At 40.6% G+C, this 13,663-nt stretch overlaps 1 protein-coding gene across 1 annotated transcript in view; it reads right to left on the reverse strand.

Annotated features, from left to right (window-relative positions):
* STK39 (serine/threonine kinase 39) overlaps positions 1 to 13,663 on the reverse strand; it is a 294,181-nt gene that overhangs the window by 203,638 nt on the left and 76,880 nt on the right. The window contains exons 3-5 of the mRNA XM_007965255.3: positions 9,270 to 9,378; positions 5,699 to 5,840; positions 3,850 to 3,905 (exon numbers count right to left, since the gene is read on the reverse strand). Of these exons, the coding sequence (XP_007963446.2) occupies positions 3,850 to 3,905; positions 5,699 to 5,840; positions 9,270 to 9,378 (307 nt within the window). The remainder of the gene's footprint in view (positions 1 to 3,849; positions 3,906 to 5,698; positions 5,841 to 9,269; positions 9,379 to 13,663) is intronic.

Here is a 13,663-nt window from a genome sequence, read left to right on the forward strand (position 1 = left end):
TCATATGAATTTCTGTTTGCTCAAAATAGTGACTCTCATTAATTCTGTACAAACAGGCTTAGTCATTTGCCAAAGCACTAAGCTCTTCCCGACAATATGACAGGGCATCAAACTGGAAAATAAAATGCTATGCCGTGGGAAGAACATGATTTTCAAGTAGCCACTCCCCCTTCTATCACACAGTGAGCACAGCAAAACCTATTACATTGTCCAAGGCATCCAAGTTGATTATCAGGAAGTTACACACACTGGACCTCTAAGCATAGAAGGTACAGTAAGAAGGAAAGCATTTTCTCTTAAACCCTGAGTAAGCAGTCCTCAGGTTCTAGTTCACTATATCAAACCTGAAGTTTTCCAGTCTGAAAAGTGTGGTGTCACTACTGAGCTTAATTCTATACCAAATGATGCTTAGATGGTTGCTTCTCCTATCCACTGAAACCTTACCAGGGACACCCCTGTGTTTCAACCTGAAGGAGCAAGGAGGAAGGAGGTGCTGAATATGTTCCCTGGTCCAAAGGGGAATCGACTTATGCAGAGACATAGAAGAGATGGTGACCGCTGTGGTATATTCCATCTCAAAGTGAGGCCATTTAAATCCAGATTTAAGGTCCTCCTCCTGGAAATCCCACTGATGTGAGTTGGCAGTTTCTAGAATCAGACTGCCCAAACCCAAAGTGTGGATACGCCGCTTATTCTACGTGTGGCCTGGGCAACTGACTTCCCCACTGTAACTTAGTTGCTCGTAGTAAAATGGATGCAATAGTACCTTCCCCATGGAGTTGTGCTAAGGACTGAACGAGACTCAAAGCATTCAGAACCTAAAACCTGGCCTGACACACAGGAAGCACTCGAGACACGTTAGTTCCTGATTTTATACCCACGTTCAATAGAAATGTACATTCTTCCCAGAGAATTTGGACTGTGTTAAACAGAACCAGGCACATTATCCTATCCACCACACTTCTAGCTGCATAATAAAGTGAGGTTTTCTCATGGTCTAAATCAGGCCCTTTAATCTGTTTTCTGATAAAAAGTTCTGAAAAGGGGAATTTACACATATGTAAAAGTCAGTGTTTCCCCTAAAAAAACAAAATCATTAGGTTTTCTATTAGGATAGCAAAAATGCCCTTTCTGAAAAACAATGCACACAATAATACTCTCAAGGTGGGCAATGCATATTATACTCAAAGAAATAAATACAAACTTAACTTCTCCCCTTCTTAACTTTTATTTCAAACTACAAGTGCCCCACCTCCCCTCCCTCAAACCTTACTTTCCCCTCAGAGACATAAATATACAAGGGAAAAGAGCAAAAACAGTCTGGATAAAAGCAATGTATTATTTGTCCAAGTAGCAACAAAAAGGGACTATCTCACTCCTGCCAGTGATGAGTCTCCACGTTCTACTCTTCCCCGCACCTCCTCTATCTCACCCACCGACAAGGATGCCAGCAAAAGATCCAGAGACTCCTGGTCCTCGTTTTTGTTCAGGCAGTGACCAAGTGCCTGACCAAGAAAGTCAATCCCCTATAAAATGAGGACAGCAGTAACATCTACCTTTCCAAGGACACATTAAAAATGCTTTAAGGCAATAAGCTTATGTTACAGTTAACAATTTAAAAATGTCAAACTTTAAATACTGTGTTAGTTCGATGTTATGATCAGGTCAGAGAATATGGGGGAAATTAAATGTGAATTCCAGAAAGCAATAGTTCCAGAGATGCTAAATCTGTACATTTAGGTGCCTGTCAGGCAGCCCCCATATATCTGGAAAATGGCCATTCCAATTTCTGTTATTACACAAGCATGAAGTTGCATACTCAAAAAGATACCAAGGATGCCCCGGATGACTGGAACACAAAGTCCTCAGCACATGCCAGGCACAGAAAAGGCATAGCCCTCTCTACACTTCAATTCACTCAATTCCCACAACCACCCCGCGCAGGGGCTTCCTGCCTGAGCCCTTCTGAACTCAGCAGCCCCCGCAGTGCAGGCATGTACTGGGTCACAACAGACACCTTGGCAGTGAGGAAAAACCCAAAGGCCTGTGACGGAGGGAAAAAGTCAGGAGATCTTACCTCGGGGATTCCTACTGGGAAAAAGAAAAGGACAGTGTGTTCCAGAAGGCTCAGGAAGAGGCTCAGATCATTAATCTGACAAGAATAATGGGATGAGATGACTGGCAGAGGACCAAGTAACAGAATAAGGCAGGGGTTGACCAGCCTTCACATTTTAAAGGCAGTTCACTATCTTGACCCTTTTTGTGAGAAATCATCATTTCATCATAAAACAGAAAATTAGTTGTACTTCCTTATCAGCTTAGAGCAAGATTAATCGCAAGTTAGCTTCCAAATTCCATAATTAATAAGTATCACCTTTTGATAAGTCATAAACTCTCCTCAGACCTGAAGCTCTTGCAGGACAATTCCAGGTTCACATGATCTCCAGTCAGTGCAAGGGAGTATCAGTGTGATCCTGTTAGTCATAGTAACAGAAGTAACAGTAGTAACAGTAGCAACAGTAGTAGCAACAGCAGCCATGGTAAAACAGTAGTTACTGATATTTGCTGCATGCCTATTATGTGTCAGCCACTGTTGAGATCACTGGACCTTGATTTCACCAAAGAAGATGAAGTAGTTTATATTTTTACCCCTCTTTACGGAAACTGAGTCTTAAGAAGGTTTGGTAACTTGCCCAAGGTGGCAGAGCTACTAAGTGGTGGCCTCAGAATTTTGACCAAGTCAGCTGACACCAGAGCCTGCGCTCTGAACAACTAGTTAGTTTGGAAAGTTTGAAATTTTGGGGACTGGAGAGTTTGACATTTTTGCCCACAGATGTTTTTCAGCTGTTACTTGTTTAACTGAAGTACTTTTTCAAACTGTCCCTAGCCTGTGGGATAAAGTCCACTTGTGAGGACAAGATATGCACACACAAAGCACTAACTCAGATGGCTCAAGAACAAAATCCAGCACCCACGATGAGGAGAGGCACCAGAGTCGGGGCGCTGTGGGGGGCGGAGCAGCAGATGAATCAAGAATTGCCAAAGACTGATCATTAGTGAAACTGGGTGATGGGTACAAGTGGGCTCATCTTACTCTTCTCTGCAATGACAGGCTCAGTCCAGTATAGGGAAGGACTGTCTAGCCAAAAAATGCCAAGAACACCCCCTAAAGAAACCATGAAAGCTAAAAGGATTGCTGAGACAGACTTTCAACAACATGGGTAAAGCAAGAGTTAATATGGACGTGGCTACATTTTATCTCAGGCCTTTAAGGTTACTCTAGGGCCAATAACAAAATAGAGGCTTTGAACACGGAAGGTGCTCACCTGATATTGCGTGTTCATGTAACATTCATTCATTGCATCCCCAGCCTACCAGCTTTGTCAAGAATAGTCATGTTGGGTCAGAGTTAAGAACAAAACATGGCCCAGATTTTTAATGTTCCCAATTCTTTCAGATACCTCTTAAGAAATAAATTAGTTTTTAATTGATGTGTATGATGTTTTAAATTTTCAAACCTATCGAAAAACGTTTTTACAAGTGCATTTCTTGAAGTTATATGAGTATTACCATTATAAAATGTGAAAGGCAGAAAACATAGTAAAATTGAAAGTAAAATTGTTCTTTATCAAAAAGCTATGTACTAAAATGGTATTTTTCACAGGATGATCTAATGACTTATCAAAACAATAAGGAAAACATGTTATCCTTCGGACCCAAACATTCTGTAAATATCATTCTTAAAAGAGATTACATGCATTTATTCATTTCTCAGGAACGATTCGACATGCCTTGAAACTGTAACACTTCTGTAATCAAGTAAAAAAATTTTCTATTTATCAGTTTTACCTGCTATTTGTACTGAACCATCCTCACCCAGAAGAATATTACCAGCTTTCAAATCCCTATTAGGAAAAAAAAAAAAAAATAGAAAATAAATTGTAGGGTACAGACTTTATAGTGTATTGATTCACTCAGGAAGATTTTAAAACATATCATACAATGTAGTTCTTTAACATAATAATTTCATAAACATTAAGATTATATCACAGATTTTAAAAGTTAAAAGGATAGGCTGGGCATAGTGGTTCACACCTGTAATCCCAGCACTTTGGGAGGCCAAGGCGGGTGGAGCACCTAAGGTCAGGAGTTTGAGACCAGCCTGGCCAACATGGTGGAACCCCATCTCTACTAAAAACACAAAAATTAGTTGGGCGTGGTGGCAGGTGGCTGTAATCCCAGCTACTTGGGAGGCTCAGGCAGGAGAATCACTTGAACCCGGGAGGTGGAGGTTGCAGTGAGCCAAGACCATGCCACTGCACTCCAGCCCAGGCAACAAGAGTGAAACTCGGTCTCAAAAAAAAAAAAAAAAAAAAAAAAAAAGGTATAAGGATTCAACTGTCATTTTATAGTTTACTCCTGGGGGAGAGTTAGGATTTTAGAAAGAAATATTTTCTATGAAATAATTATCCAAATTTAATTAAATCATCAGTAAGTAGACTCTCTATTTTATGCTTCAGAGTTAGAGACTGCCCAGAAACTCACACTACTGTCATTCTATCAAGTATTAAAGCCCAGTCTATGTAAAGCTCCTCCACTTCCACTTCAATTTGGGGTGCAATTCCAAGTTAATTCTCTTTCTGAAAAATGAACTTCTCTCCTCTGGTGAGAGACTGATTATAAATACTAATTATTATATAGTATATTTCTTCACCATATAAAACCTGTGTAATCTTAGTACTTTGAAAAACGACAATTTGCAATTTATAAGTTTGATTTCTAAAGTAATTTTTTTCTAATTATTGAAAAATATAGGCCAGCTACAGTGGCTCACGCCTGTAATCCCAGCACTTTGGGAGGCCGAGGCGGGCAGATCACCTGAGGTCAAGAGTGGGAGTCCAGCCTGGCCAACATAGTGAAACCCCATCTCTACTAAAAATATGAAAATTAGCCAAGCATGGTGGCAGGTGCCTGTAATCCCAGCTACTCGGGAGGCTGAGTCAGGAGAATCACTTGAACTCAGGAGGCAGAGGTTGCAGTGAGCCGAGATCATGCCACTGCACTCCAGCCTGGGCAACAGAGCAAGACTTTGTCTCAAAAAAAAAAAAAAAAGAAAAATATAGTAGAAATAATTAAATATAAATTTCAGGGTAGGAGAATTACATTATTAGTATTATGGGTAGATGGCTATTTACTTGCAATAATTCCTAAGAGCCCAAGTAGCACTAACTCACTTGAAACATCAAGTACTCCTATTCTATGTGATTTGACTATATAAAGAATTAACATTTTATGTCACAAAAGATGTGTGCCTCCTCCTTCCCTCTCACCACCACATCAAAAATAATTCACATATTATAATGTTTGGATAGTCTTGCTTGTATTAGAAAGATAGAGGTGCTATCGAGTTCAATTAGTGTAATTCAAGAGTAGTTACCAAGACTAATTTTTTAAAATGAGTCCATGTAGTCCTTTTTATATTCCACTCTTATTTCAGTGAAAGCCACTGAAGCAATCCTTAAGGATACCAATATAATTCATCAAAATGTATTCACTTGTTTCTTTCTTAAGTATTTTAGCCTAAGTTAGCCTAAGTTAATGTCAATACCTGCCTGCAACATGTGTTTCCTTAACATTCTTTACAAACTAGGGCTGAAGATATGAACAGCTCATTTAAACATTTCTGCAGGGGTCATACCTGTGAATCTGACCATTTCTGTGTAGATAGTCTAAGCCTTCCAAAACCTCTTTAAGAATTGTTGCTATTATTGCCTCTTCCAGAACTCCGTTCTTGTGTTCTCCTCGGTTGACAATGTATTTTATGATATCCAACATTGAACCTAAGTAGACAAACAGAAGAATTATCACCTTCATCACCTTTTCAGAACAAGACTCCATTATGTATAAAATGTAATGGAAACATCAAAATATGGGCTTTGTTTATTTAATGCAAATATTCCCAAGGCAAACAAACAATTGAATGACAGCCCCATGACCAAAAACACTAAATCCAAGTTTGTAAGAGCACTTTCAGTGTGAATTTAATGAGAAGGATTCTGGGTCAGGAACCAGAAGGCTGTTCATGGCCATTCCATGGTTGTTTCCTTTTCCCTAGAAATACTGGTTACAGCATTTCTCACAAAAATTCCTAAGAGCAACCCTCCAAAGAGGGTGCAAAAAGTCTGAACTGACAAAGAAAGGAGTATGAGGCCAGGAGAAAAGGCAGAAGCGAACTGCTGAGAGAAAAAACCCCACTCTCTGAGGACCTAAATCATAGTTGGGAGGGGGAAAGAAGGATGTTTTTCTAGACCTCTGCTTATAACTAGAAGGTTCCTTCCTGTGAGACTGCATGATCTTTATTTTCTCTCCTTCTTTTTCTTTTTTCATTTGAGACAGAGTCTGCCTCTGTCATGTAAGCTGGAGTGCAGTGGAGCAATCACAGCTCACTGCAGCCTCAACTTCCCAGGCTCAAGCGATCCTCCCACCTCAGGCTCCCAAGCAGCTGGGACTACAAGTACATGCCACCACGTCTGGCTAATTTTTGTATTTTTTGCAGAGATGGGGTTTCACCATGTTGCCCATGATGGTCTTGAACTTCTGGGCTTGAGAGATCTGCCCACCTCAGCCTCTCAAAGTGCTGGGCTTATAGGCATAAGCCACTGCACCCGGCTGATCTTTATTTCATTTACCTTATATATTTGAGGCACTAACACTTACAGTAAACAAACAAATACCTAGTACTTTGTTACCATATACAGATTAGTATCCTTGGCACTGTGAATTCATGTTTCAACACATATTAATTAGTATTCCAAACCCCTGGGTCAGTTTAAAAGCCAAAATTACCTGGGGGTTTGACATTTCTGAAGAATTAACAAACGGCTTACCTCAGGACCTGAATTTGGCTCTAGGCTCTTTATAATTAACTAAGAGGATTGAGTTTCCCCATCAGATATAGCTGCCTGCCCCTCATTAAGAGATTCAATGTAATGAAATAGAAGAAAACAAATGCATATTTTTCCCCAGAGGGGGGGAAAAAAAACTCTGTTTATTTGTTGACTCTTAGATTTTTGTGTCATTTAAAAAATGATAATTGTAAAAACATTTTCTTTTTATTGTATAACGATATACCATACCAGGCATGCATGCATTTCTGCCCTGCTGAAAGAAAAATGAGTAAGAGTCCACATCTGCCCATATCCTTACCTGTAGAAACCTGTTTAAAACCTGTTCTTACCTAAAGCTCAGAGATGTTAAATTGGACTCTTAAAAAGACAAAGACATTTTCTGTCAGATCCTCCTTAGAAAACAGAAGATTCTCAGCTTCATAAAAGCAAAAGGTAAAATCTTCAGCTTGAGCAGAGCACTTGGGACTATTCAGCATCTCAAGTCACCAGAATTTCTCATTTCGTCAGAGTTGGTAGAACCCCACAAAAAGAGAATGGCTTAAGATCATCTTGTTGGCAAAGCACAAGTCCCTCTGCTGAATGAAGGGGCAGTCCTAGCACTCAACACTGCAGTCCAGCTCTGGCAGGCTTCCTTTTTCTTTTCCTTTTTTTTTTCTTTTTAATTAAAAACTGAAGTAGGCACTCAAGGAAACAATGACTAATAAGATTGAGGAAGACTGAAAACAGAACAGAACTAAGCTCTCCAGGGCTCCCCACCGAGACCTACACAAGCAGACCCAAGCCAATTACAATGCCTTCATCACCTCATTTCTGGGCCTCTGCTTGATCCAAGAGAGTTTCTTTTTAAAAAGAGGAAAACATTAAGACACCTCCTTCGACATCTGCAGATTAAAATGGGCTCTGTCATATAAATTCTGCTATGCTAGTTTTGGGTTGTCCAGGCACAGCAAAATGTTCTCCTCTGATCCTAAACCATACTTCATGTCTCAGAAAGATACACAGGGAATGAAGCCCTCAAAAGAGAACATACCAGAGATGTGGGTATGCTGGGTGTTCCCAAGGAAATCACTTGGGCTTTCTAAGCTTCAGTGTCCATGTGTGCAAAACAAAAGTGTAAATACTTGCAGCACCACATACTAATTTTTAAGTCAACCGATTTTAGAGTCACAAATTCCAGCACCAACATTTACTATGTGTGTGACCTTGGGCAAGTTGCTAAACTCCCTTGAGATTTGGTGTAATTTCTGAAAAACAGGGATGGTGACACGGGCCATTCACAGATATTGTCAAGATTAAATGTGGTAAGGTCAGTAAATTGCCTTGGACAGGATCTAGCCACAGAGTCTAAGTGTTCAAAAAAGGGAACGGTTATCATTATCGTTCCCTCTCTGATAGTGATGTTAGAAGATTAAAAGAAATAAAATACAGGATGTGAAAGCACCTTATAAATTAAATTGTCAATGGCTTGCATCACTGCAGGGATCTGAAGCTAGAGAAAGGAAGTGACTTTCCCTTCCCAAATGCAACAATAGGATGAGAATAGTGCCACTTCTGATCAACACTGCAAGTGAGTATGTAGCACACATTTCTCCCCATGTTAACTGAAACCACATTTAGTGAACACCTACTAGGCGCCAAGTTCAATGAATTCAAAGTGCATTAGACAATCTTCACGAAGTTCACAATCTAAATATGCACTGTCCAATACTGGAGCCGTACAAGGTGATTTAAATGTAAGTTAATTAAAATGGAACACTCAGTCCCGCAGTCACACCAGCCACATGTCAAGTGTGTAAGAGTCACACAGGATTAGTAAAAAGTAGATAGCAGCACCTCAGAACATTTCCATCATCACAGAACATTCTAATAAATGGCACTGAGATAATTCAGCAAACTGCAATGTGTTAAGGACCTGAATAATGTTAAAAAGAAAGGACTCAAGGAGAAAGGACTGGCTAACTTTTAAAAAAAAAAATGAGCGGTGACTGTGGAGAGGATGTGACCTTTTAGGCCTGAGAACATGGAAAAGAAAGGAGAGATGCAAGGCTGAGAAAGAGGACAGGTCAGGGGCAAAGGCATGAGAGCACATAATACATTCCAAGGGCTGCCTCTCAACCTAGAAGGTCGAGCATTTCATAACTGGAGAAGACGACACACATATTCTCGGAAGTTAAGTGAAATTATGAAAAGCTTTGAGGTCAATGCGAAGCAATCTGGATGTTATCCTCTAGGCAATGAGAAATCAAACAAACTTTCAAACACAGGAGAGAAAGGATTCAATCTAAAGTCTTCTCCAATATGCTGGTTCCAACAAAAGGAGAGAAAACAAGCAAACAAATAACAACAACAAAATCCACTTACCTCCGCTTAGTAATTTCATGACCAGCCAAAGTTCATCTTTGACCACAAAAGAGGTGTAATAGGTCACTACGTTGGGATGGCTGCACTGACTCATGGCTTGAATTTCTTTCTACAAAAAGAGCAAAACATGACATAGTACCATGGGGTGAAAGGTGGCAAGCAAACACAAGTGAATCACAGTTGAGTACCTGGGTAACTTTCCTACTCGAAAGCCTACCTGAGGGGCTGCCTAAGCCACTACTTCAAAGAAGGTACATAAGGACCAACTCTCTCACCGCATTATCAACTCAGATTAGAAAGTTCTCTACAGGAGACCACAAAGCCCTGTGGGCCAGCCACTGGACATAGGAACTTCAGATCACTGTTATCACCCAGATGACCCCCCAACTCTGCCAGCAGAGAGCCCTGCCATGTAGGACTAAGAGCCTCATACCTGAACTGAAGGCTTGGCAGGGAGATAAAAGACTGGGGAAGTTACTAGGATACCTGCATCCTGGTGCCAGCCTGAACTCTGGTGGATCTTAGCTCCTCCCTCATCCAAAAAACGACAACAAAACTGTCTCTGTTTCTCAGGACTGCTGTGATGGTAAATGAGAAAATACATTTGAAAATGCTACAGTATTATTTCCCAGCTATCTGCCATAGTAGATATTCCATTAAGTGGAAAAAAAGGAGGTGGCAGGGAAGAGTGCAGCAGACGAAGTAAAATAAGCTTGGGAAATATCAGATACTACATCTCATTCCAAAAAATCACAGGGAGTATTAGTACTGTCAAAGGCTCTGAGAAGTCCTGCAGTACATAAACTGCCACAGTTTAATCCATATTAACAAAGCAGGAAAAGGATGCTTTGTAGGTCACATCTTGGAAACACTGCTACAGAGAATAAAAGTTTTATATAAAGACATAAAACAACAAAGCTGGGAAATAAAACAAATGGAAACTTTCAATAAACCACATTTTTCGGGAATATTCAGTTTCATATTGATTTCAGTTTGTCCTTTTAAGTTATTGTCAGATGACTCCATAAAAGCTTCAGTCTAATGTAACTCTCAATCAAAGGTACCAGACCAGTGTAACTCACTTTCAAGGTACTATCCAAAAAGGACAAGAAGAACCTAAATGATCAAAGAAAACTCATTTTTGCTATTATGTATTAATGATGAAAGAAGAGTACTTTATGCATCCTATGAATATATTCAATAATGAGCTTTGCATTAACTCAAAGTTACCCAAGTAGAACATCTCAATTTGGGCTGTTATCTTTGCATGTCCAGTACTGCCTAATCCTCATACTACTAAAAAGATCCTACATATCCAACAACTTGGCCAAAATTCTGTAACATGTAACACTTACATACGTTCCTTAATATATATGTTTATTTAAAGTGTTTTTGACCGGGAGCAGCAGCTCACACCTGTAATCCCAACACTTTGGGAGGCAGAGGCAGATGGATCACCTGAGGTCAGGAGTTCAAGACCAGCTTGGCCAACATGAGGAAACACTGTCTCTACAAAAAATTAGCTGAGTGTGGTGATGTGCGCCTGTAGTCCCAGTGACTGAGGAAGCTGAGGCACGAGAATCACTCGAACCTGGGAAGTGGAGGTTGCAGTGAGCTGAGATCGTGCCACTGGACTCCAGCCTGAGTGACAAAGCAAGACTCTGTCTCAAAAAAATAAAAAAATAATAAAAATGAAGTGTTTTTAACCAAAGATAATTTTCTATTTTCTTTTAGAATATAACCATGTTTTTCCTTCATCATTCCCCTCATCCATTGGACTGATTACAGGTTTTCTAGATCTGACACTTTTCAATTCAGCAACTCTTTTCCTTTGAATAACATCTGAAACCTGAGGTCCAGTTTCCATCTGTTTCCGGTATTAGGTTCTGATGCCATAAGACACTTCTGAAGGAGAAATGGAACACTGCCCCGGCCACTCCTATTTCAAGTCAATAGCATCTGCTCAGTGGGGGGATGGCCCACATTGAAGGTCTGCAGCATTAGGTAGGGTCCAGTTTAAACAGATGCCTAGTGTTCAAAGAAATGTCTCTTAATGCAGCTGTGCTCTAAATGTAAGTGAACGCCTTTCTAGTGCTGTAACTCCAAACTTTTAAATCATTTATCAAAATGCACAAAACAACTAACGGTCATACAAAAGGAAATTCTTTTGCATTGAAGGCAAGGTTGAGTCAGTCTAGAAAAACCACTTTTTAGTCCTCTGCATTTAGATGGCCAGTATCACTTCCCACCCAGAGTATCAGGTTCTCTGACTTTGAAGTGAGCGTGTGTGTGTGTGTGTGTGTGTGTGTGTGTGTGTGTGTGTAACTCCTTTAGAAAACCTATAGATATAACTTAGCAAATTATATTTCTTCAAAACTCTGAGTCTTAGAGACACCATCTGGACATTAAAAGGTTCCAGAATTTAAATGAGTTGGGGATAAGGGGTCACAGATACCGCCGTACCAACACAACCACAGGAGTAATATAAGGACAGGTAAAAGAAGGGGCAGGGGGCCTGAGGGTGGCTTTGCATCAGTTTGATCACTCAACCTCACATTCTTCTTCCATGCAGCTGAGCCGTCCCTCTTCACTTCTTGGCTAGGGGGTCCATGTCCCCAACTCCTGCACCAACCATTGTCCTGCACAGCAGCTTTGCCACAAGCATCAGTGCTTAAGGACAGGAGAAACTTGCCTTAGGGAGAAACACCTGTCGCTCTGTCCTGGGATATGACCTGTGCTATCGCTGATCCCCAGGATAAGTAATATTTCCACGTAGAAGAAAGTAAAAGCCCCAAAACTAGAAATCTTTCCACAAAACTATCCCCTCCATTTCTTTTCAAAACAATCATGGGTGTTATTTGAATGCTCCCTTGGTAACAATCTATCAGTTAAATTATCTAAGCTTTTCCTAATGCCCTAACCTCATTCATGTGGTTAGGAAAAAATATTTATCCCCAAACATATCTGTTTGTCCCTATCCCTAAAAATGACAAAACTACAGACTAAAGATGAACAATGTGAAAATATAAAAATATTTTAGCTGATTCTTTCGACTGAATGAATGGGTTCTAACATCCTAGTCTCTTAATTAGGTCACAACCCAAAGGAGGAGTATGAGTTAAAGTGGTGCTTCTCTAATTTGGATGGGCATGCAGATCACCTCAGCAATTGGCTAAGATACAGATTCCCATTCGGAAGGGCTGTGGTGCCGCCTGAGAATCTGTATTTCTAGCAGGCTTCCATGTGATGCTGATGCTGTGGGCCCAGAAACCAGACTCCGAGTGGCAAAGCGATAGACTGAGCTTTGAAAGAAGGCAGAGAGGAAGGTTGGGGGATGTGAGAGGAGGGACACAGATGACTGCAATGAAGCCCACAGTGTCAAAAGTGCCCAGCAGGGGGTCTGGCCAACAGCACTGCCTGGCTGAGTCTAACTGGAGGAGAGTCTAACTGGAGGAGAGTCTAACTGGAGGAGAGTCTAACTGGAGGAGAGTCTAACTGGAGGAGAGGGGTAAGAAGCAAAGCTGGAAATAAGGGAGATTGTTGTACTAAAGTGGTGTGAATTTCGCAAGGCCAGAAAAGGGTAAAAACTACATTGAGATTTAAAAAAGAAACGCAAGCAAACAAACAAAAAAACCCATGAGGTCAAAGTTGGGAGAAATTACAGAACTCTGAAATCCAGGCAAAACATTTGCCAAAAATATAGCCAAGGAATCGAACACAGTGGCTCCCTTGGAAAACTAGGAGATGAGACTCAGACATGTCACAAGCACCAAACCAAGCCATGGCACAGTAGTTAATCTTCTCTGAGGCGGACAGAGCTGTTCCTGCAGCTCCATCCGAAATGCATCACAAGTGAAATTTCACAAGAGTGGGAAGACCAACCTTAAAATGGGGTAGCATGGAAGATCCCCTATCCATCTGCTAGAACTGAAGTGGCAGCCACAGCAGTACCCCTCTGCAGGGAGCTATGTGCAAGAAAGACATATCAAAGAAGGACACCCACACACTGCTGTTATGCCAGCCCTGCAAAATTTGCCAAACCAGACATTATGTGTGACATGCTAGGTGTGGTGAGGAATAAAAAATATATAAAGTATCCTACCCTACAAATATGAGGTGTTGGGAGGAAAAAAAACTTCCCCTTCCCCCAAAAAATAACAGAACTAAAAAAAAAAAAAAGGAAAAAAAAACTTAATTTTTTTTTTTAGACAATCTCGTTCTATTGTCCAGGCTGGAGTGCAATGGCGCAATCATAGCTCACAGAAGCTTCGACCTTCCTGGCTCCAGCAATCTTCACACCTCAAGTTTCCTGAGTAGCAGGGGTGATGGGCACATGCTATCACAACCAGCTAATTTTAAAAAATTTTTTGTAGAGACAGGGTCTCACTGTGTTG

The sequence above is a fragment of the Chlorocebus sabaeus genome, chromosome 10 (genome assembly GCF_047675955.1).
Source record: "Chlorocebus sabaeus isolate Y175 chromosome 10, mChlSab1.0.hap1, whole genome shotgun sequence".
NCBI classification, from domain to species: domain Eukaryota; kingdom Metazoa; phylum Chordata; class Mammalia; order Primates; family Cercopithecidae; genus Chlorocebus; species Chlorocebus sabaeus.